At 52.6% G+C, this 24811-nt stretch overlaps 1 protein-coding gene across 2 annotated transcripts; it reads left to right on the forward strand.

Annotated features, from left to right (window-relative positions):
* The first annotated feature begins 522 nt into the window (after window positions 1-522).
* Window positions 523-24661, forward strand: LACTBL1 (lactamase beta like 1). 2 transcript variants are annotated; one of them, XM_070598626.1, is made up of 10 exons: window positions 523-642; window positions 1085-1215; window positions 1696-3327; window positions 3515-3641; window positions 11269-11404; window positions 13803-13912; window positions 15725-15882; window positions 16851-17089; window positions 20913-21018; window positions 21994-24661. In XM_070598626.1, the coding sequence occupies exons 4-10, from the start codon at window positions 3630-3632 to the stop codon at window positions 22973-22975; spliced, it is 1743 nt and encodes a 580-aa protein (XP_070454727.1). In that variant the 5' UTR covers window positions 523-642; window positions 1085-1215; window positions 1696-3327; window positions 3515-3629; the 3' UTR covers window positions 22976-24661. The 2 variants fall into 2 exon arrangements, 1 of the variants encoding a protein (XP_070454727.1); XR_011534298.1 differs by lacking the exons at window positions 3515-3641; window positions 11269-11404; window positions 13803-13912; ... (2 more) ...; window positions 20913-21018; window positions 21994-24661 and having other exon boundaries at window positions 1085-1133; window positions 1696-2766.
* The last annotated feature ends 150 nt before the right edge of the window (window positions 24662-24811 follow it).

Consider the following 24811-nt stretch of genomic DNA (forward strand, 5'->3'; position numbering starts at 1 on the left):
ACGGCAGGCATCACTTTCTAACAGACCATTTAACTTGTGTATTATGCTGCCCCTGCTGGAATATAAGCTCTATGAGGTGGGGGATCTTTGTCCCTGTTGTTCCCTGGTATTTCCCAAGCACCTAGAACACGGCCTAGCCCTTAGCAGGTGCTCAATAAACAGGTGTTAACAACGGGCATTTGTTGCTGTGTCTACTTTGGCATGGCATCCTCCTCCAGACGCAGGTGTAAGACCTGGCGTATGACAGACCTTCAGCAAGTGTCAGTTGACTGACACAGTGGGTGTGTGAGTGAATGCATGAATCAATGAATCAAAGCCCGACTGGGAAAAAGGCTGAGTATCTTCATAGACCCTTTAAGAGGCACAGGTTCTTTCTTCAAGTTTACTTTGTCCTTGACATCTTTTCAGCCACATTCTTCTTTCCGAATAGCCCTGATGCTGAGGGTGGGGACAGCCATTTTCTCTCTCAGGGGATGTTCTGGAATGAGACAAAAGAGTGACCTCAAAAAAATCTGGGAAAGCAGCCACCTTGAAAAATAGATCTTAGAAGAAAGAATTTCAAGAGAGGGGCCAAAAGAGGAAGCACGCAGGGGTCCCTGAAGTCTAGTCCACCTGAACTCCGGAGCCTTCTACCTTGTAACGGTATGTCAGCTCCTGCTCCTAGTTCTAAAACCCCGAACACGGGCCACAGAGAAGGGAGATCAGAAAACGTCTCACAGAAGCGTTGGGACTGTTGGAATGGGTTCTGAAGTGGAAGGAGAAAGGTGGAGAGAAGAGAGAGTGGTAGAGAGGGGGCAGGAGGGGAACGGAAAGGAAGGGAGAGGAAGGGGAGAAAGTGGAAGCAGGAACAGGGGGGAGCAGGAGAGAGGGGGAGAGGGGAAGAGAGGAAGAGAAGGGGTCAGCGGGGTGAGGAGGGAGCCCTGGGAGGAGAGGGCAGGTGGTCGAACGTAATCACAGGGGCCAACGTTTGCTGAGCGCTTGCTGTGGGCCAGCCGCGGAGCCGCGTGCTTCCGGTGTCTTGTCTCCTGTAATCCTAACTCCCACCCCAAGCGGGTAGGTTCTATTTCATTACCCTGTTTTGCAGATGAGCACACTGAGGTCCTAGAGAAGCCAAGAAAACTGACCAAAGCCACGTAAGCAATAAGCGGTGGAGCTGGGTTTCGAACTCCAGCAGTCCGAGTCAAGGGTCCGCCGGGCGGGGGTTAGACTATGCAGGTGAGGATTTTGACTTTTCCGAAGCGCAGTGGGCAGCCACGGAAGGTAATTTAAGCAAGGACTAATATGATCTGTTATCTGTAAAGAGGACGAATAACTCCTCCCTCACGGGGCTGCTGTGGGGATTATCTTGGTTCCTGGATGGAAAGCCCTTGGACAAGCGCCTGGAGGAAGAGAAGCACTCAACGAATAAATGATCCTTCTGGAGGCGGCGGCTCAGGCCGGCCGGATGGTGCACAGGATTTTACACGTGGGCATCTGCTGCCGCCCGGTGGCCGCTTCGCTGTATGACATGCCGTGGATTCGGTCCAGCCAAATTCGCGAGGGGCGGGGCTGGTCCCGGCGCGGAGAAACGGCTGCATCCGGGGCTGGGGCCCGAGCAAGGGAGGAGCTCCCAGAGCCGGGCTGGAGGGCTGGGTGAGGGCCTGTGTGGGCAGAGGTGCGGAATCCTGGAGTGGATTAACCGACTCACCTATTCAGCCCTAGGTTGGCGACCCAAACCCTAATGAGACGTGGTCCTTGCCCAAGAGGACCTCAGAGTCCGATGGGGAGACAACGAGGAGGCGCCTTGGTGTCTGAGGAACAGCGAGGACTCCTGGGCCGGAGTCCCAGTCCTGCCACTTCCTGGGGACTTCACTGCCCGGAACAGCAGTTTCTTCGTATATCAAATGGGGACAGAATAGAGCCTGCCTGTGGGGTTGTGAAGACCAAAGGAAAACACTAAATTGGCACATTGTCAGCGCTCCATCTGTGGCCAGAGGCAGGCTGCCCAGCCGGCTCTGAGCCTCAGTAAAGATTAACCAAGCAGCCAGGTACAATGGAAAAGAAGACCTGTGTCCCAGTTCCATTGCTGGCACTAAACTTGCTATGTGACCTTGGCAAGTCATTTCCCCTCTCGGAGCCTGTTTCACCGGTCATACAAGGTGAAGGTTGGACGAAATCAGATCTCTTCCTGCTCTAATTTATCAAGCCTCCTTTCTGGGCCAGCCCAGATTTTTGGCCATGGGGCATACAGAAGAAGATCCAGGCTTGCCCCGACCCGTTCACATACCCAACCCAGAGCATCAGCAAAATGGACGTAATAATTCAAGCCCCATCCAACCACAGGGTAGCTGGGAGGCAACTGTGAGGCTCTGTCGAGCTAACAATGTGGAAGCTGGTGAGATGCATGAATTGCAGAGGAGTCTTGCTCCTTAAAGTGTGGTCCATGGACAGATATCACCTGGGAGCTTGTTAGGAATACAGACTCTTAGGTCCCACCCTGACCCACTGACCCAGGACCTGCAGTTGAACTCGGTTCCCAGGCTATTCCTACACACATTTAAATGAGTTGGAGACACACTGGTCTGGGGCAGTGGTTCTCAACCTCGGCCACACAAGAGCATCCCCAAGAAGTCTTCAAAAGTCCTCGTACCCAGGATGTACCCCTGGGGGCTCTGGGAGTGGGACCCAGACACCAGTGGTTTTTAAAAGCTTTCCAGGTAATTCCAAAGTGCAGCCATATCTAGTGCCACTAAGGCAAATATATTTTCTCTTTTGTGCCAACTAAAATGAATGGATAGTGACTTTCTAGAATGTTCACTGAGAAAGAGCTGGTGTGTGCCATTGGGGCTGGGTAGAAGCTGTGGCATAAAAGCCAAGGTGTAGCAAGAAGCCAGCCTTTATGGAGCCCTACTGGGTGCCAGGCCCTGGGCTACCTGCCCTACAAGTATGCTGCAGCTTAATCCTTGCACTAACCAGGGTGTAACCATCCCCCATAAGATCCCCCACCCCATCGCTCTTACATTGGGCTCGGCAGAGACTCCTTTTGGAGAGAGCCCGCCAGCCTGGAGCATCTTGGGTCACGTGCTGCCCAGTCTCGCTGACAGATGTGCCCTGTCCCTGCTGCGTGGGGACCCGAGGAACTAATCCCCATAGCGGAGGGCGTACATGGATTAGTGCTGGGAAAATCAGGCGCCACATCTGCCAGCCCCTGGGGAGCTTGGGTGAAGCCTGCGCCACAGAGCTGGGGAGGCCACTCCTGTCCCCTGGAACACGGGGCACTCCCGGAGGCGCTGGCCAGCGATGGCGGGACCTGAATTGCCCTGTCCCTCCTGAGCCTTCCAGAAGAGGGTGAGTTGGGGCTAACTCCCCGGGGGGCTGACAGGGCTGGGAGGGGGAGGAGGACTGGAAGGAGACGCCGTGGTAGCAAGGGTGACCACCGTGCTGGCTTTCCCGGGGCTGCAGGGCTTGCAGGGGCTCCCCTCCTCATCCCGGCTGATTGTCTTCTAGTCTTTCTCTGTCCCCTCCTCTTTTCCAGCCCGCTTGGACCTCTCTTTGCCTTCACTCCTCTGACTCAGTTTCCTGCTCACCGGGTTTCCTGGGCTGTAGACCTGAATCCTCAGGGAGCAGGACTCTTGCACGCCTTGGAGAGAATGAAGGCCCAGGTGAGGCACAGCCCCGTGAGGCCTTGCTCTAAGTATTGGCCTAAATCACCCCACAGCACCTTTGTCGTCATCACTATTTCTAGAGCTTGCACTGCAGGCTGGGGACAATTTCAAGTGTTTTACGTGTATTAATTCATTGAATTCTCAAAACAAACCAGAAACTGCTCCTTTTCCCTTTCACATGTCCGGGCCTCTGACTAGAGTGCCCCCAACTCGTCCCCAGCTTCCTGTTCAATGGAGCTTGCCTCCCCGTCCCTCCGTGGGCTGAGCTCATGGGGACCTCAGAGCCCCCAGAGCCCTCGCTGCACGTGATCTCCTTACGTCTCTCTCCCAGAGAGATTATTACAACGCCAGCTACCACCCGGTGGTCCGCTTTCAGGGGCTTTGCATATGCATTCTTTCATCTACCCTCACCTCAACTCTGTGCGGTGTGGGAACGATGGCCACGCCCATTATGCAGACGAGGAAACTGAGACTCAAGTGAAGTCACCGCTCCAACATCCTGCTGGCTCCCTGGGGGACGGATGTTGGCCAAAGGCTCTGTGCCTTCGGAGTGCAGCACCGTGCCCAGCACACAGCTGGCCCCCTGGGGATTGTTTCTGAATGAATGACCAGACAAGGATGGCTGCCCCAGAGTGGGCAGTGAGAGAGAGAAAAGAGGTGGGGGTCTCTGGGCTGCAGACCACCCAGGGAGGGAGCTGGGGGAGCAGGGTTGTGGGTGGGCTGTGGGAGAGCCTGGCTCCTCCTGAGCCCTCCCCCGCCAGCGTTTTCCAGCTGGGAAGGGGGAGGGGAGGGATTCCTAGCGGCTATTGCGAGTCGAAATGTGAGCAGCTGGTGACCAGCTTAGAGGTCAAACACTGACTCCACCTTTGGGTCTATTGGGATAAATCCTGAGACTGGAGACAGACATGAGATGAGGCTGGGCCCCAGAGGAGGGCTAGAAATTGGGGGTGCAGAGACCTCAGCCACATATTGGGGGGGTGCATAGTACAGAGCTGCCAGCTCTGCCATTCGCTGCCCATGATCTCAGCAAGTCATTTAATGTCTCTCAATTTCATTCCTCACCTGAAAATGAGATGACGACACCCTGGTTACTCATGGGTGCCTGTAAAGGGGGGATAGGCTGCCCTCCCCCAGAGGCCCGCACTGGGCCTGCCCCAGGGGCCCTCTGCTCTCGCTCTAGGGAGAGCACCTTCCAACCTCCCTCCCATGGGAACCTACAACAACGCCAGAGAGCCCCATTCTCTCCTCGTGGCTGAGGCACAGCCATGTGTCTCATGTCCTTCCTCCGACACCCAGGCGGGGACAGCCTAATGCTCTTGGGATCAATAACAGCTTCGTTTTTTAAAAGAAACTGAGGCGTAGTCTACACGCAATAAAATTCCCTCTTTCTGGTATACAGTTCTACGAGTTTTGACAAATGCATCCAGTCCCGTCACCACCACAATCGAGATATGGAACAGTTCCATCGCCTCCCCAATTCCCTTCTGTTCTTTTCTCGTCCACCCCTCTCTCTACCCCCAGGCAACCATGGAGCTGTTTTCTGTTTCCATAGTTTTGCCTTTTCCAGAATGTTATGAAAATGACGTTTGAGTCTGGCTTATTTCACTCATCATGATGCATTCGAGAGTCCCCCACATTGTCGTGTGTCAGTAGTTCGTTCCTTTACATTGCCGAGTAATATTCCATTGCACGGATGTACCGTAGTTTGTTCATTCACCGGGTGAGGGACATTCGGATTGTTTCCAGTCTTTGGAAGTTGTGAATGAGGGATGACTTCAGTGTGACCTCCCAGTTCTAGAGCTGGAAGATACTTTCGAAGTCCAATGAGGTTTCCAGATGTCAAAGTAAACCCTTAACCAACAGCCCTGCCCTCTCCAACAGTTGGAGGAATGGAGGCCCAGAGAGGGGGAGGGACTTGCTCAGTTACAACTGACTCAGGAGCTGGGGCCGACCTATGAACGCCGGTCTTTCAACCTGTAGGACAATGTAAAGTTCAAAACACATTTCCTGAGAACCTTCAGTGCCAGGCGGGGTGCCAGGTGTTGCAGGCATAAAAGCCGAGAAGGAATGATTCTGGTGCCAGAGACACTTGCCACCTAGGAGGGAGCCAGACAAAGAAGCCAGCAGTCACCAGCGCAGGTTACTGTTGCTGTGCAGTAACGGGATGCACATAAAGCAGAGAGGAGAGGACCTGGGCTCTGCCCGGGGCACAATGAGAGGGCTTCAAGGATGGGTTTTAAGGAAAGAACACAAGCTTGTGAGGTGGAAAAGGATAGAAAGAGCCTCACAGCCAGAGGGAAAGGCAGGTGCAAAGGCACAGAGAGAAGGAGCAAGGCCGGTGTGGGAGCCTAAAGATGCAGGAGGAGGGGAGGAGAGGCGGGAGATGGGCTGGCGGGGTTGGTGGGGTCAGATTGCGGGAAGCCTCTCAGGCCAGGCTGCTTCCCGTAGGACAGCATGTGGCCCGTGTTCCATAGCTGACGCGTGAGCTGTGTTCGCTATGGAAGAGTGTAGGCTCGGACAGACAGGAAGGGACCAGAGACTCAGTGAACCTGGCGGATCAGAGCCCAGAGCACAGGTGCCGGCAGATACAGACGCTCGGTGTGTCTCAGGGGCGCGCGCGAGTCGGGGTGGGGGGGCAGGTCGGAGGACTTAACACACGGTGCTGAGATGACAGATCACCTGTATGGAAAAAATAAAATCAGATCCCTTCCTTACACTGTCACCCCAAATATTTCTGTGTGAAAGTCTGGAAAACTATGTTTATGACCTCTGTGTAAAGAAAGATTTCTTTTTTTTTTTTAAAGATTTTATTTTTTCCTTTTTCTCCCCAAAGCCCCCTGGTACATAGTTGTGTATTCTTAGTTGTGGGTCCTTCTAGTTGTGGCATGGGGGACGCCACCTCAGCATGGCTTGCTGAGTGGTGTCATGTCCGAGCCCAGGATTCGAACCAGCGAAACCCTAGGCCACCACAGTGGAGCGCACGAACTTAGCCATTTGGCCACAGGGCCGGTCCCAAGAAGGATTTCTTAAGTGCGCACAGCACACACACTGCAAACAGAAAAGATGATATTGATAAATTTGATTGGCAGCAACCAAACCCAAACCAAAGCCGTCTATTCAACAACAATAGCTAAGAGGGCTTACGGTGTGTCAGACAAAATGCACCTCATAGATGTTGACTCATTTAAGCCTTACAATTTGATGAGGCAAGCACCATTATCATCTCCATTTTATAGATGAGGAAACAGAAACAGAGAGGTTAAGTGACTTTCTTAAGGTCACACAGCCAGGAGGTGGTTGAACTGAGATTCAAAATCAGGCAATCTGGCCACAGGCTCACCTCTACACTATTCCGCTTCTCAACAAAAGTTATAGTAAACACAATGTGAAAAGACAAGCCACAAGCACGAGCATCCAGAACTTACAAAGAACTCCAATAGGTAAAGAAAATTGAACGGAAAAAAAACAGGCAAAGAATAAGAACAGTCCATTCACAGAAAAGCAAACCTAAATAGATACAGTACATGCATGAAAAGGTGTTCAACCTGATTAGAAAACAAGAAAACTCAAATTAAAAATAGCAGTGGAATCCCAGGTGGTGGGAGGGCACATTGGGAAGACAAGTTTGGAGAGCAGCCGGATCGTATCTGGCTAAGCCGTCCATGGCCAGGGCTCACCACCCAGAAATTTCACTCCTAGGCACGGTGCTCCCACTCAAATGTATAAAATAGTCACATTTTTAAGGTGGTCTGGCCCAGACTCCATGCTCTAACGACTATACTTCACAGTGTACAGATGGTCCCTGACTTAGGACTTTATGATGGTGCAAAAGTGATATGCATGCAGTAGGAAGTGTACTTCGAATTTTGACCTTTTCCCAGGCTAGTGATGTGGGGTACGACACTCTCCCACGATGCTGGGCAGTGGCAGCGAGCTGCGGCTCCCGGTCAGCCAGGCGGACCTGAGGGTGAACAACCGATACACTGAGAACCATCTGTACCCAGGCAGCTTTTGTGGTATTCACTTTGAGTACAGTATTCAGTAAGTTACGTGAGATATGCATCACTTTATTATAAAACAGGTTTCGTGTTAGGTGATTTTGCCCAACTGTGGGCTAAGGTAAGTGTTCTGAGCACAGATAAGGTAGGCGAGGCGCCGCTGTGATGGTTAGTAGGTTATGTATATTAAATGCATTTTTGCCTTAAAATATTTTCAACTTACGGTGGGTTTATCATAAGTCACGGAAGACCCGCATTCATACAACAGCGTGCCCTACACAAGTTAGAAAGAATAATCCAGAACTACATGTATCAAATTGGAAAAAAGCAAGCTGCAGGAGGAAAATCCAGTAGGGTATCATTGATAGAAGTTAAAAATGTGCCAAACAATACCACGTGCTATTTACGGATGTGTAAACACACAGCAAAGGGGCAAAAACATGCACGATAATGACGAATGCCAAGATCAGAATGGGTGTCACATTTGGGGAGGGGGTAGGAGATTGAGAGCTGCAAAGGGCACAGAGGGGGCTTCGACCCCCCCTAGAAGGTTTATTTTCATCCATTCATTCACTTATCAAGTATTTATTAGGGCCTGCTATGTTCCAGGACATTTTATGTAAATGGAATCATATACCATGTGGCCTTCTGTGTCTGGCTTCACCATGTTTTCAAGGGTATCCATGTGGCAGTACCTCATTCCCCTTTATGGCTGAAGAGGATTCCGTAGGATATACCACATTTTGTTTATTCTTCATTTGATGGGCATTTGGGTTGTTTCCGCTTTTTGGCTCTGATGAGTGAGGCTGCTACGGACATTCCTGGACAAGTTTTTGTGTGAACATGTTACTTCGTTCTCCAGGAGTGGTACAGCTAGCCCAGTGGTTATGGATGCTAGATTCTGGAGCCACCCTGCATGGGTTCAAATTTCAGCTCTGCCACATAATTTTATGTGACTTTGGGCAAATGGCCCAGCACACACTCAGTTTTTCACCTGTAAAATAGAGGTCATAATAGTACTTATCTCATGGGATACTGTGGGAGTTGAATGATTTAATGTGTATAATGTATTTTAAAGTGCTCAGAATAATGTCCTACACATAAGAAGTGCTTTCTTTCTTTCTTCCTTTTTTTTCTTTTTGGTTAGGAGGATTGGCCCTGAGCTAAAATCTGTTGCCAATCTTCCTCTTTTTGCTTGAGGAAGATTGTTGCTGAGCTAACATCTGTGCCAGTCGTCCTCTATTTTGTATGTGGGATGCCACCACAGCATGGCTTGAGGAGTGGTATGTAGGTCTGTGCCCAGGATCCAAACCCACAAATGCTGGGCCGCCGAAGGGGTGCATGTGAACTTAACCACTACGCCACCAGGCTGGCCCTCAAAAGGTGCTTTCTATATTTACTGTCTTAAAATAACCTTACAAGGAAAACTGTTACCTTTCTTACTTCAAATGAGGAAACTGGGAGTTGCCCAAAGTCTTACAGGTCCTGGGGTGGTGGATCCTGGGTTTGAACTTGGGTTTTCCTTTGCAAGGCTGTCTCGTGACTGAAGATTCCAGAGGCCCGAGTTTGAGGTCCAGCTCTCCACCAGCTCGCTGTTCCTCACTCTTCAACGGCCTGTACTACACTCACCTAGTCATTCAGCAATCCTCACCAAGCCCCCGGCACCGGTCAGCCACTGAGCTCAGCCTGGGGATGTGTGCAGAGCGGGGTCAGCCAGGAGAGACAGACCTAGACCCCAGAACGCCGGCTCCCTGAGGGCAGGAATTCGTGGCCCTGGTTCACTGCTGAATCCCCAGAGCTGGAACAGTGCCTGGCGCCTGGGAGACGCTCAGTCAAGAGGTGTTGGAGGCTGAATAGCTGAGACAGCCCAGTCGGGCCCTCAGCCCCCTAGAGGAGGGTCCTGAAGGAGTAAGGCTTGAATTCCCTCCCAGCTCTCTCGTTCCCAGGCCCCCCAAGAGGGATGGAAAGAGACTAGGGGAGACCAGGGGAGGGTCCTGGTCACATCACAGGTTGGGTCACAGGAACAATGGAGACAGTTCAAAGGAGGTCACATTAAGACATAAGGGTTGAGAGTCAGGCAGATCGAATTTGAATCCCAGCTTTGCTACCACCCTGCTTTGTGACCTTAAGCAAGTCACCTAACCTCCCTGAGACCCATTTGATCATCTCTAAAATGGACGTCCCCAAACGAACTTCCCAAGCATATTGTGACGTGTAATAAAATAACATCTGTTAAGTGACCGGCGCAGGGCCGGACATAAAGCTGGCACTCAATATATGACCGTTATTGTTTCTTAGATAAGTCCTTCCTTCTTGTAACTGCAGTTTGCCCGCCTGGAAATGAGAAGTTTCAACAAATGACCTTTAAGGGTCTTCCAGAACTTTGGTTGAGTAGGTCAGAGACGGGTTCAAACCCCTTAGTGTTCAAATCTCAGCTCTGCAAGCAGCTGTGTGACATTGTGCAAGTTACTTAACTTCTCTGAGCCTCCTCTGTAACATAAGGGCTCTAACAGGGCCTACCTCACAGGGTGCTGTGGACTCCTCTTAAAAGGCTTAGCACAGTCTCTGCGACTCTAACTAGAGGTGGTACTGTGTTTCCAAGACTCTGCCGGCTGTGAGGGAACACACGGTTCTTCCTGGGGGCTAGGTCACCACACACTCTCTCTCCTGATACCTCGGCCACCTCCCGCCTGCCCTCTTCCTCCTCTCTCCGTCAGGCTGTAGGATTTGCTCTCATCATCTCCCTGGTGCCCGCCCTCGTCCTGCCCCCATCTGCGCTTCCCCAGCCCCCGCACCTGCCCACGGGATAGGACCCTGATCTCTCTGAGCTCCCTCCTTCCTCCAGGTCTCCAAACGGGCCCCTTTCCATTGTAACAGTTTTTATACTCCCTTTGGCAGAGCAACATGGGGGCCGTGGCGATGTGACAGCCTCCCAGAACCAGCCACTGCTGTGAAACACCAACCGCCTGCTGGGAGCTTTACACACGCCCGCTGCGTGCGCGCTCCCAGGTTCAGGAACACAAAATTGGCAGATGTTCTAGAAAGTGGGTGTGTGGAGACGAAGGGAGGGAAGCGGGTCTCCTGGGCAGCCTTGTCCTGTGTCCTCAGGACCCACACATTCACTCCATAAACATGTAAGAGCACCCAGGATAAATCAGGGGCCCTGGAGGAGGGAAAGAAGCGGTCCTGGCCTTGGAGAACTCGCATACTGTTGGTGGAGCAGCTGACAGGAGGAGGACAACTGCGGCAGCAGACGGAGAGCGGGGTTTGCCCCAGAAGGGAGGCCTGTACCAAGTGCCTCGGAGTGGAACTGGGTGAGGGAGTTGGGGAAGACTTCATGGAGGAGGTGGCACTTCAGCTGGCCTTAACTATTTCTCTAAGTCCATAGGAGGGAACAGGCTGTGCAAAGGCACAGAGCTGCAGAGGTACACGCGTGGCAAAGCTGTTGAAGGGGTTCTACTGGGAAGGACCTTGGTTCTGCAGGCGTGAAATTCACCCCAGGCTGTGGGCTCTCGTGATGTCTGGGCGAACCTGACGCATAGGAGGGGCCAGGATAGGGGTCTCAATCTCTCTTCCCTCTGACGGACCCCCCACGGCGGCTGTGCCCTGGGTGCTTCCCCTTCCAGGCTGGCCGGCAGCCCAGACTGCTGAGAGCGAAAAAGAAGTGGCTCTTCCCAGCTTCCTGCAGCTTCTTCTTCCTGCTCTCTGTGCTCATGACTGGCTGCTTCCTCTGGCAGTACCACCTCCCCAAGCTGGAGACCGGTGAGTGCAGAAACATCCTGGAGATTCTCCCAGCCCCCGAGGGTCCCCAGGGGCTTCGAGCTGCCTCTCCTAATCCGAGGGTGTAGGGGGAGGCCCATAAGATTTAGACTCAGAAGCTCTGGTCTCCTTTCTGACTCCAACTCTCACTAACTGCATCTTTGGGCCAGTCACGTGGCCTCTCTGTGCCTCAATTCCCTTGTGCATAAAATGAGGGTCCCAATGCCACCAGGGTTTCCTTAAGCCACCCAGTCTTGGGGTAAAACTCAGAGTCCCCCCAAAAGTACCAACAGTGGTTCTCTTGCTCTGCCTTCAGCCCCCCTCAGGCACCACCCCCCTTTAAAGATCTTCCCCCAGCTATATCTGAGACCCTGGGAGGAACCACACAGGTGTCCACAGACAGCAGCTGCCATTTCTTGGAGCCTCTCCATCCTGAGCTGGTCAAGGCTCAGGAAACGAGCCACCACTGCGGCTAATATCTACCAGGCCCTCTGTTGCTATAGCAACCGCTGGGCCCTCCAACCTGCTGGATGCTCCAGAATCCCAGGTCTCCGCTGAAGTTGGGGAGAATCCCTCTCTGTTCTTCAGCATCATCCTGGGGTGCGGATGCTGAAGGCTCAGCGAGGTGCCCTGGGCTCCCAAAGTTCCACAGAGATTTTTGCAGAAATCGCTTCTTTTAGTTTCTTGCCAGCTGCTTCCTCTCCCACCCCATCCTGCCTTTCTAGGGTAAGCTCCTTTATCAGAGCCTTCTTAGTCCCTCAAACAAGGGGTCCCCAAGTGAGCAGGTCGGGCTGTTCAATCCATAGCAGACCAGTATTACTATATATACATAAAAACAAATTATTAGAGAAGTAAAATTAAAAAAAAAAGACAAACTGGAAGCCACTTGGGGGGTTTTGAATAATTAGATTCAACAGACACAAAATTACTCTGTCGTACTGCTATAAAAGTTTCTAAACGCTTTCTCTCCAATTTTGTACTTCCTTTGTCACCAATGGGAAGCAAACGGTTCAGGGACTGTCCTTGGGTCCGTGGACCACGTGATCTAGGTCCCCTCCTCGCATGGGCATCACCCATGAGGAATAAAGCCGTTCAGACCTAGCCCAGATCTGCTGAATCAAATCTGCATTCTGAGGTTCCCTGGGTGGGCGTTGTTGGTGCGCGTGCGCACTGACGTCAAAGATGCGTGGCTGCGCGCGCCCGGCCCGCCTGCACCCCAGGCTGCGCAAAGCTTCGACTCTGCAGAGTTCTCACTGCTCCGCTTGCTGAGTCTGTAATTTTCCTGTTTGGGACCATATCAGTTATGTTTTGCTGAGTAACAAACTACCCCCAAGCCTACTCGCTTCAAACAATGTAATTTACTTTTTCTCATGAATCTGGGTTGGCTGGCAGTTCTGCGCTGTCTAACCTGGGCTCTCTCCAACGCAGCCGGCAGGTCAGCGGGCAGAGCTGGGCCCTCCCTCCGCGTGGACGCTCCCTCTCAAGGCTGCTGTCCCAGGCTGGTCCACGAGGGGCGGTATTCCCAGGCAGCAAAGGCAGATTAAGGCCCAATTTTGGGAGGCGCAAGGTCAATTCGGCCTCATCCTATGCACCAAAGCAAGTGGCAGAGCCAGCCAGAGTGGAGAGGCGGGAGGAGCTAAGAATCTGCGGCCACAGTGACCCTCCACCGGGAGCCTTCTCTCAGTTCTTAGTCGTCTCGGAGGGAGTGGAAGGATTCCAGAAGGGGGCAGGTGCTGACGGGGCGGGGGGGCTCGTACCTTTACTCCTCCACAGTATCCTGAGAGAATGAGGGGAGGTCTGGGGGCCGTTGGATGATCTCACAGCCCTGCCAAGGCCCACACCTTCTTCCCTGAGGCTCCCGGGAAGCCATACACCCAGACAGAAGTGAACGGGACTCAATCTCCCGACACCAGGCTCTGGCCATAGGATGAACTGGCCCTTCTGGTTCACAAGCCCTGAAGCCTAAGTGGGACCCCCACGTCCACTTTTCTACCCAAATCTATAATCAGAACTGGGGAAGAGAAACAGATAGACATGGCTGAGCCTGCCCCAAGGAGCTGGAACGTGTCTAAGTCTGCTGCCCACCCGGAGGGAGGAAGCTGGTCGTGCAAGAGAGGAGGGCTGCCAGCCAGGACTGCGGCCTAGTTGGTGCCTTGAGGGCCAAGGAGCAAGTGGCGAGAGTGGGACTGTCCCTTCTCCTCCCAGGCCCACTCTGCCCTCTGCCCCTTGCTGCCCATGGCTGGACTCTGTACCCCAATATCTCCTGGTGCAGCTCCTGCCAGTGGGAGGGCTGGCCCGGAGATGTGGCTCACCTCTGCTGCCACCATCCCACCTCCTCTAGGAGGCCCCCTAGACTCCCTTCCTGACCTCTGTCCCCCTCACCATGTGATGTTCCCTCCAGGTTCCCTGGGACCAGAGGTGACCTCTGCCTCTGTGAGGATGTGTCCCCAGCACCCTGAGCCTGTGCCCCTGGCCCACCCCCTCCCGGTGTTGAAGGAGGCCCTGGAAAAGGTCAGTGAGCACCCAGGAGGGAACTGGGTGTGTGGCTAGGCCTGGGTGATGAAGAGGAGGGCACATTCTGTACACTGGTAGTGGCATCCATGCATCCATCCATTCATTCACTCATTCAACATATAATTCTGGAGCACCTATTCTGTGCTAGGCACAGGGGTGTGGCAGGAAGCAGATACTGTCCTGCTGTCAAGAAGCTACTTGTCTGGAAGTGAGGGGACCAGTCAAGACAAGAGTGAGGATGGAGAAAGTTTAGGGGACTATGGTGGCACAAAGGAACTGGCTTTGGGGTCAGGGAAGGCTTCTGGAGGAAGTGGTGTCTAAGGTGAGATGTGAACAAGTAGGAGATACCCAGGTGATGTGCATGTGTACAGCGAGGGAGCTTGGGGCAGTGAAGGGTGTGCTCCAGATAGAGGGACCAGCATGTGCAAAGGCCCCGAGGCAGCAGAGTGAGTACAAGGCACATACAGAGAACTGTGAGGAAATTCAGTCTGGTGGAGCCGCAAGTAGGGGGAGGAGAAAGATGAGATGGGAAAGGCTGACAGAGCCCATATCACAGAGGCCACTGCAATATGATTAAATACACGCACCATACAGGACAACTTTTACCACTGCAGGGTGACCTGACACCGGAGGAGCTGTCAGCCAGCTCTACTCTGTGCCAGTCAGACCCCACCCACTTGGGTCACCCACCTTAGGGGACATACAGACAAATGAAACAGATGGGAAGAGTTTGAGCAGCAGCCTGGTGGGGGGACTTGAAACTGTTGTCCGAGGAACCCTTTAAGGGAAGGAAGGTGACGAGGTCACATGAGAGAAGGTGTGGGCGACACAGAGGGACACAGTCACTATCCGCAAAGACGTGAAAAGCTTCTGTGAAGGGTGGGAGCAGAAGGGTGCCATGTGTGCCCAGGGATCATAGTAATTAAAAAAAAAAGCACCAACGATACCCATGGCTGCCTCCGAGTGAGCGCCTTGTACACGCCAGGCACTGTGCTGACCTCTCTGTGTGGCTACATGGTGAATCCCTTTCTACAGAGGGGGAAACTGAGGCTCAGCCGGGGGCAGTCGTGCAGGGCTGGGAATTACAGGTAGACAGAGCTCAATTCAGGAACTGTGAAATCGCTCAGCAAGGGGGTCCGGCCGTTACTGAGGAGCTGGGGCTGGAGTTCGCAGGGGGTTCTAATCCTGACTCCACTAACCAAGAGCCACTCGGGCAAGTCACTTCATATCTCATAGACTCAATTTTCTCATCTGTGAAATGGGGAGAAATTGGCACTGACTTATTAAGAGGATTAAATGAGACACTGTATGAAAATCACTTTATACCATGCCTGGCACGTTCTAGATGGCCACTAAATGTTAGCTGTTGTCATCATCATACTTCGTCACTGAAAATAGTGAGGTATTTTCAATAAACATTAACTACATAGTGGATTCTCCAACACCAGGAGGTCAGACTAGGCCTGTCGGAGATTTTCTAGGGCGTCAGACAAGGCTTTGACTAGATCAGTAGTTTTAACCCCTCCCTCCTTCTATATTTTGGTAAGGAAATGTTTCTTTGAACAAAAGTCTCATGAAGAAGCCCTACATATAAACAGATTCTAGGGGAGCTGCTCTGATTGCAGCCGGAGGGGGGGGTCCCTCCAGCAACTGGGGGCAGAGAATGGGGGGAGCCAGGCAGAGGGCCGTGTGCAGGGTGTGGTGTGGGAGTGGGTGGCACGTGCAGATGAGAAGTGGGGCGTGTGGGCGGGGGAGGAGGCCTTCTCTGCGCCTGTACTCCGAGCCACTCACAAGCTCTTTTCCTCCAAGGTGGACAGGATCCTGCGCCAGGCACTGTCTGCCCCGGGCCTGGCAGCCATGTCTGCAGTTATTATCCATAATGACACTGTGCTCTGGACCGGGAACTTTGGGAGGAAGAATGGCTCAGACCCGGCTTCTGGGCCCCCCAACGAGTACACCATGTACCGGTCAGCTGGGGGACCTCCAATGCAGGGAGCGAGGGATGGGAGGACAAAGGGGACTTAGGAGGTAGGGGGACTCAAGAGAATCATGACTGGGCTTCCAGGCTGCTAGGGCTCTTTATTTAGTCCTGACAATTTTATAGATAAGGAGACCGAGGTCCAGAGAGGACCAGTGAGTGCCCAACATCACACCACAGGGGTAATAGGTCAGGAAGGAATCCTTCTGGAGATCCTCCGCTCTCTTGTGTCCTACCCTGCCCCCCTTCCACGTGCCACAAAGGAACTGTAACCAGTTCCTGGGCCCTCACCCCAGGTCCCGACAGTTGGCAGTAGTGGCCAGGATGGAAGTTACTTGGGACATTCTGCTGCACACCCAGAGTGCCCCTCCAGGGGGCTGCCTGAAGGATCTTCAAAGCTCACAGTGCAAAGTGAACACATTTGCTCCCAGAGACACGGTGAGGATTACGGGGTTCCAGCACACTGCACCTGCTGGTGTCGGGCATGGGCCAACAGTTATACTTGCTATCACTTACTGAGCACCTATTGCCTGCCAAGTGTGTTGCCGGGCACTTTACCCGCACAATCTCGTTCACTCCTTTCTCCAACCCATGAAACAGACAATGAAACTGAATCTCAGAAAGTCAAGCACTTGCCCAAGGCCACTCTGCCAGTGAGAGGCAGAGGTATGGCCCCAACCCAGGTCTGCCCCAGAATGGGAAGCACCTGGGGGAGGGCCTGGCATGGGGTAGGAGCTCGAGAGCATCCATCCAGCTCCACTGCCTTGAGCTGTGGCTTTTAAGCATCCCAAAGCTAGTTCTAGAGAGGCTGGGGAATTTCTCTCTGAGACGCTGAGTAAGGGTGGAATGAGCGCTTTCCTAGGATACTAGAAAGTTGGCAGCTGGGGCACGGGGTGGAGGTGGGTTGTGGAGCCAACAGGATATCCTCCGCACCCTTGTGCCCCCGACGCTGTCTAGGATCTCGAGCGTCTCCAAGATCTTCCCCGTCCTCATGCTGTACCGTCTGTGGGAGGAGGGCATCGTGGCCTCTCTGGATGACCCTCTGGAGCGGTATGCCAGCTCCTTCACCATTAACAACCCCCTGGGTGCGGCATCAGCCCCCAAACAACAGAGCCTGGTGGATGGGCTGGAGGAGGCGGGCCCGGTCCCAAGGCCGTCGCCTGTCACCCTCCGAAGGATGGCCAGCCAGCTCTCAGGTGAGTGGCTCTGAACTTATCCAGCTCAGCCCAAACCATTTCAGGGCGGGAACAGAGGATCAGGTTCTCAGCCAGCTAGGCTGGGCCCACTCTCTGCTCTGCTTCCGGAACTGGCCATACCGCCTTCTCCCTGGCGGTTGGGCCAGAGGTAGAAAGATCTGGTGAGGTAAAAGCGAGGTGAAGCCTGAGAATTTAGATCAAGTTGGAAATTAAGATCAGTTGGCAGGTCAAAATAAGTTGACAGTCAAGATCTGCTTGTTAGGTGAAGAACAAGTCAACAAGTCAATATTTGTAGGCAATTCTACAATGAAGATCTAATTTCCCTCAATGTAAAGATCACCTACAAATCAATATGAAGGCCAAGAAGCCAACAGAAAAATGGGTAAAGGATAGGAACTGAAGGAAAAGGAAATACAGATGGCTCTCAAGAATATTAAAAAATAATAAAAGATGCTCAACCTTATTCATGACAAAATAAATGCAAGTTAAAACTACAGTGAGAGACATTTCCCCCCTAGCAGATTGGCAAAGGTCAAAATGGTGGGTGCCCCACCTTGGTGAGGTGATGGTGGAATAGGCCCTTTTACATCCGTGGTGGGATTTTAAATTGGTGCCACCTGTATGGAGGGCAATGGGTAACACCTATCACAATAAAAATGTGTATATCCTTTGACTCAGCAATTACCCTTCTGGAAAATTCTCTCACAGATGGGTTCACACATGTGAGGTGTGAGATATGTACAGTTATTCACTACAGCACTATTTGTAACAGCAAAACACTGAAACATCTAAATGTCTATTAATAGGGGCATGGCTAAATAAACTATGACACAGCTATACAATCAAATACTATGCGGCCCTAAAAAAAGGGTAATAATGTTCTTTATACACTGAGGTGAAATAAGATACAATGTTAAGTGGGGACAAAAGCTCATAACAGCATATCTTGTATGCTACTACGTGAATAAACAAAATGATATATACACGTATGATATGTATGTTTGTGAATTTATATGTGTAATATATATATAACACATATATGCATGTCAAATATCTTTGGAAGGGAACGAAAGACATTGAAACACTGGGTTGCCCCCAGGGAGAACTAGCAGCTGGGGAGAAGGGTGGAAGGAAAATTTTTCATTGTCTAGCCTTTGGTGTCTTTTGAATTTTGAATCATGGAAATGAGTTACTTATTAAAAATAAACTAGATCATCATCATCCTTATAAGATATGCTCCAAGTCAGGATGAAGTTGACATGGTGGAAGGGCAGGAGCAGGCCGGGGTACTGGGAGGCAAAGCCAGTGGACAGGAATTGGCAGGACTGGGTCAGGAGTGGGCTGGATGCCGAGGGGTTGCTCTGGAGCATTCATTATCCTACAGGACCCTGTGTTGGCCTCTATGCTCACCTGCCACCTGTGAATGAGAGGACTGGGTTAAGGAGGAGGTGTGTGTGAGCAGGAGGGGGCTGTGCTCGTGGTGACGGACCCAGCCAAGGGGGAGGGGGCAGGCAGGATCCACCCCACTCCAAGATGCCTTCCAGGGCTCACATGTGCAGTCATCAACCCGTGACCCCCAATGGTAGGACTCCCTCCCAAGTGCCCACCCTTCTGTCATTTCACCAAGTGTGCTCGGGCCTGAGGTCTCAGTCAACGGACATGGCTGCTTGTCACTTCCATGCGCACATGGTGAACCTGAGGCTCAGGGAGAGGATGGAGCCTGCTGAGGTAGCCCAGGCGGGACAGCATCCGCGTGTTCTTGGGGGAGGGCGGCCCGGTGGTTAAGGGCAGCAGCGCTGAAATTCCAGCTCTGCCTCCTCCCAGCTGTGTGATCTCGTGCGGGTCACAACTTCTCTGAGCCTTGTTCTTCTCCTCTGTGAAATGACTGTGAGTCAGGCTGTTCTAGGGGATTAAATGAGTACGCAGCCCAGCACCGGGCAGACAGAGGCACTTGTCAGCACAGCTCTGGTTATTACCGCCAGGGGGAGACCTCGGTTAAGTGGGGCCTGACGTGGGTATAATTTGGGGGGTCCTCTTTAAAAATACATGATAAGTTCAAAGTCGGATACGGGCCTTGGAAGGGGCCATGCAGGCGAGGAGCTCTGAGGCTCAACCTCCGTGAGCCTGCTGTTACATCCACCCGGTTCTAATCTGACTCCAGGGCTCCCTCTAGGGGTCACTGTGGACCCGTCTTTGTCTACACCCAGTGGAACCCAGCCCAAGGCTCTAAGTGGTTGATCAGTTTAAAGACACCCTACATGTCCCCTCCCTGTCCCAAAGGGGCCGGCCGAGCCGACGGCTGCCTGAATAACTGCTCTAGGCTCTCCATGTCTTTTCTGATTGACCCTCGCCCTGACGGAGAGCTTGCTCCCCTTCCTGGAGCGTTTATCCGTTCTCTCAGTCGAGCCTGCCACACCTCACAGGGAAAGCACCTCTGGTGTTTCAGCACACTTAGGTGAGCAAGTCAAGGCTCAGAGACGTAAAGCACATGGTTTGTGGCCACACAGCAACAAGTGCTAGAGTCAGAACTTAAAGCCAGGACTTGGGACTCCAGCCCCTAGTTGCTCAGGACAAAAGCCTTGGAGGCATCTCTGATCCCTCCCACATCCCCTCCAGTAGCAAATTCTGTTGGCCCCACTCTCAAAATATGTCCAGAATCCAGCCACTCCTCACCACCTCCACACTGGCACCTGAGACCAGGTGACCATCATTTAAACATGGATTTGTGCACGTGTCCTCACGGGCTCCCCTGCTTCTGCCATTGTCCCCAAATGTCTGTTTTCCCACAGCAGCCACAGCAACCCTGAGAAAATACGAGCCAGCTGCCATCACTCCTCTGCTCAAAACCCTGGCAGTGGCCCCATCCCACTCAGAGAAAAAGCCAGGTCCTTCCAGTAGCCTATAGCACCCTATAGGATCTCATGCCTGCACCCCAATATCTCTCACCTCCCAAGTCTCCCCCTTTCTCACTCCTCTCCAGCTAGACTGGCTGTTTCTGGCTGTCCCTCAACCATGCCAAGACATTCCTGCCTCAGGGCCTTTGCACATGCTGTACCCTCTACCTGAGACATTCTTTCCTCAGAGCACTGTGTGGTTCTCTCCTTTACCTCCTCCAGCTCTCACCTGCTCAAGGAGCACCTTCTCTGTGAGGCCTTCCTCTGACGACCTTGCATAAAGCAACAATCCCTCCCTTCTTACATGCAATTAATTTTCTCTATAGTGCACATATTTATTTGGTTATCATCTGTGCCCTCCACTAGAAATTAAACTCCATGGGTAGAGTCACTGCTGAATCCCCGGTACCCAGAACAGTCCTTGGCACAAAACAGATGCTGGAAATCTATTGTTGAACGGATGGATGGAAAGAATCCACTCTACAGTCCTCTGATCCTCCCAGTACTTGTCACACCCAGTAAACAGAAAATTCCAAGTGGTCAGAGGAGCCAGGTCCGCAAAACCTGTTAGGGCACTGACCTCAAGAATCTCATGGACTCAAACCTCCATGGTCGATGATGATCATTTTTGAACAGTTCCTGTGACCAGGCACCATGCTGAGCATTTGATCTCATCGAGTCCTCCATCAGCCTTAGGACATAGGAATTAGTCCGCTCATGGTACAGGTGAGGGGACTGGGGCTCAGAGAGGTTAAGTGGCTTGCCCAATGAAACACAGGCAGGATTAGAGTCCATGATAGACTTTTTTTTTTTTTAAATAAGTGATTTTGTTATCTCTCAACCCATGGAAGGTGGGGGAGGGAGAGCACCCAGGGGCCCCCATCCCACCCTCAGCTGGCCCAGCATGTTTGACCACTGCTTCTCTGCAGGGCTTCCCAGAAGGCTCCGCTCCACTTCGCTGCTGTGGAGGGGCAGCACCCAGGAGGCCCTGAGCCTGCTCAAGGAGGACGTGCTGGTGGCGGACCCAGGAACCAGGTGAGGAGTGTGCCCGATGCCCCACCAGTGCCAGGAACCTCTCGAGGGGACACATCCTCCTGGGAGAGAGCCTGTGTCACCTCATCTTAGGCGGGCAGAGCTGCAAGAGACCTCGGGCATCACTGAACACAACCCTATTCCGCGGCTGGAAGACCGAGGACTGCGGAGGGGACGCACAGCAAGGCGGGGGGGAGGGGCAGCTGGGCCCAGATCCAGCTCTGTCTGAGCCGCAGGTTCTTTCCATTCATCAACTCAACATGACGAGTTGAGTTGAGCACCTACTCTGTGCCAGGAGGGTGCTCAACCGAGATACAGCAGCGAACAAGTCCAACCAGGTCCCTCCTCGTGGACGTTGCCTTCTTCATCTGCAGAAAAAGGACTTCCGGCTAGAGTTCAGGAATGTCTAAAAGGATTTGTGGATTTTCATCCATCTCTGTGCTTTCCTGAGGCAGTATTTTAGCAATTCTGAACCTACATCTGCTCTGGGAAAGAAAAGAGACTTCTTACTGATTATTGGTGTCTGGCGTGGCTCGGAAGAAGGCGGGGGTGAAATCCCGTTTCATATTTGTAATCCTTGACCCACATGATCACAATCATCCAAGACTTGAGTACTCCATTTCATAAAGTAAATCATACTAAAGTGTAAAGGACCGATATGATTTGTTTTACCACTTTCCCAGGTGCACTGCTGAGCCCAGCTTTTCCCCAACTTGCTGTGTGACTCTGGTTAATTCTTTGCCCCTCTCTGGGCCTCAGCCTTCCCAGATGCTGAATAGGCAGCTGTATCAGCGATCGCCGAAGTCTCTCTTGGGTCTGACCATTTGGGATGCGGGGAAGCGGGTTCCTTCTCAGCCCCACCCACTCCAGAGAATTCTGGTGGCATTTTAGCCAGTCCGAGCAGGTGGGAGGGGGCTACGCAGGGCCTGGAGATGCTCATCCACGGCTAAATCCCAGTTTCCGCCCCCCCTCCCCCAGGTGCCACTACAGCACCCTGGCCTTCTCTCTTCTGGCCCACGTCCTGGCAGCCCACACCGCCCAGGGTGACTACCAGCGCTGGATCTCGGAGAACGTGCTGGAGCCGCTGGGGATGGCGGACACGGGCTTCGACCTCACGCCGCTCGTGCGCGCTCGCCTGGCTGCTGGCTTCTACGGCAGCGGGCGGCCGGCGCCGCTCTACGACCTGGGCTGGTACCGCCCGTCGGGCCAGATGTACTCCACGCCCGCGGACCTGGCCAAGCTGGCCATGGTGCTCCTGGGCGCCGGGCCCCGGCGGCTCCTGCGGCCCGACGCGGCCAAGACGCTGCTGGCGCCGCTGCTGGCCTGCCCGGGCGCCTACTTCGCCAACGAGACGGGCACGCCGTGGGAGTTCCACGCGCAGCGGGGCTACCGCGTGGTGCGCAAGGACGGCGACCTGGACGGCTACGCCGCCACCTTCTCCCTGGTGCCGCCGCTGCGCCTGGGCCTCGTGCTGCTCCTGGCCGGGCCGCGGCCGTCCGGGCCCGACCTGGTGGCGCAGGCCTACGACGTGCTCCTGCCCGCCGTGGAGAGGGCCCTGCGGGAGGCCGAGCGCCGCCCGGCCCCGCCGCCCCGCGCGCGCCCCTTCGCCGGCTACTTCACCTTCGCCAACCTCACCTTCTACGAGGTGCGCGCAGGGCCGGCGGGCGAGCTGCGCCTGCACCAGTTCGGGCCCCGCGTGGAGGCGCTCGTGCCGCCCGCGTTCCGCACCCTGGCGCTGCGCCACCTGCGCGGCCGCGTCTTCCAGCTGCACGTGGCGCGCGAGTTTCCGTGCGCGCTGCCGCTCGGCGACTCCTGGCTCTCCCTCGAGGCCCAGCACGGGCAGCTCGTGCATTTCTACCCCTTGGACCGCCACGGGCTGTCCCCTGGCTTCGACGTGCCCGGCCTGAACACGTACCGCGTGCTGCGGCTGCCGCACAAACCCGTGTTCAAGAGCCAGTGACCCCGGGCTCTGTCCAGAGTCTCCCTCCCCTCCCCCCCCCCCCCCCCCCCCGGTCCCCTCTTCCTCGCCTCCCAGCTTTCCAACCTGGGTTTGAAAGGCAAGTCTGCAGGATTGTCGCTTAGAGACCCGAGGAGTGGGCCAAGCTGGGTAGGGTGATGCTACTCAAAGTGTGGTTTGTGGACCACAGCCGGTTTGCAAACTGTTCGTTATCCCTGGGCGTGGAAGAGTTTAGTGCAAAAATTAAGAGTAAGCATGGAGAAACTTTAACAGCGAGCGGGCAGAGTACTTTTGTGGTTGTTGAATCTAAGACAAAATATGGCTTGCATTTTGTCTTTTAAAAATCAACCTTATTGAGTCATAAAGTACAGAAAATGAAATACACATGTTATCAGGGTACAGCTGGATGATTTTGACAAATATTTATACCCACCCCCACAATCAAGATACAGAACATTTCCATCACCCCCAAAGCTTCTCTCTTACCTCTTTGCAGTCAGTGCCCTCCCCTGCACTGAGCCCCAGGCAACCACTGATCCTTCTATCACTACAGATCAGTTTTGCCTGTTCTAGAATCATACTGTGTAGTCTTTTGTGTCTGTTGTGCTCAGCATGATGTTTTGAGGTTCATCCATGTCTTTGTGTGTTTCAATAGTTTGTTCCTTTTTATTGCTGAGTAATATTCCATGTATGGATATACCACAATTTGTTTGTCCATTCACCTGTTGATGGACATTTGCATTGTTTCCAGATTGGAGCTATTGTGAAAAAGCATTCCTGGATAAGTCTTTTTGTGAATACATGCTTTCATTTCTCTTGGGCAAATATCTGGGAGTGACTGCCATGGAGTTTTCTGAACACTTGTACTGTTTTACATTTCCACCAGCAATATGTGACAGTTTCGTTGCTCCACATCTTTGCTAACACTTAGCATTGTCAGTCTTTTCAATTTTAGCCACATTAGCGGTTGTGAAGTCAGAGTCTCACTGTGGTTTTAATTGTATTTTATCATATTGTAAAGTTCTTTATATGCTCTGGGTGCAAATCCTTTTCCTAATAATGTCTTTTGCAGAGCATGTGTTTTAAAATTCTGATGAATTTTATGCCTATTAAATCCAATACAAAATTTGGGCTTGTATTTTGCATGTCCTTTTAAAAATGAAGCTTTTTATTTTGAGATAATTGTAGATTCAAATGCAGTTGTAAGAAATATTTGGTGTATCCTTTACCTAGTTTCCTTCAATGGAAACATCTTGGAAAACTAGAGTACAATATCACAAGCAAGTTATTGACATTGATACAATCAAGACACAGAACATTTTCATCAGCACAAGAATCCCTCTTGTTGCCCTTTTCTAGCCACACCCGCTTGCTTGCCACCCCCTCCTTAACTCTTGGCAACCACCCATCTGTTCTCCATTTCTGTAATTTTGGCACTTCAAGAATATATAAGTGGAGTCATAGAGTATGTAATCTTTTGGGTTTGTTTTTTTTTCCACTCAGCATCAGTCTCTGGAGAGTCAGTCAAGTTCCTACAAGTATCAATGGTGTGTTTCTTTTTGTTGCCGAGCAGTGGTTTCTGGTGTGGACACACCGCTGTTGGTTCAACCTTCACTTGGTGACGGACCACTGCGTTGTTTCCAATTTGGGGCTGTTATGAATAAAGCTGCTATGAACATTTGTCTACAAGTATTTGTGTGAACGTAAGTTTTTATTTCTCTGGAATAAATGCCCAAGCGTGCAACTGTTGGGTTGAATGATAGTTTTGTTTGAAAAACTGCTAAACTATTTTCCAGAGTGGCTGTACCATTTTATATTCTGACCAGCAGTGTATGAGTG

Source organism: Equus przewalskii, chromosome 2, assembly GCF_037783145.1.
Source record: "Equus przewalskii isolate Varuska chromosome 2, EquPr2, whole genome shotgun sequence".
In the NCBI taxonomy this organism is placed as follows: Eukaryota; Metazoa; Chordata; class Mammalia; order Perissodactyla; family Equidae; genus Equus; species Equus przewalskii.

What these genes read in the sequence shown, in the direction of transcription:
- LACTBL1 (XM_070598626.1), top strand. An exon ending in TGAAGGAGGCCCTGGAAAAG is followed by an intron (nt 13,913 to 15,724) that starts GTCAGTGAGCAC and finishes TTTTCCTCCAAG; the next exon opens with GTGGACAGGATCCTGCGCCA. An exon ending in GATGGCCAGCCAGCTCTCAG is followed by an intron (nt 17,090 to 20,912) that starts GTGAGTGGCTCT and finishes GCTTCTCTGCAG; the next exon opens with GGCTTCCCAGAAGGCTCCGC.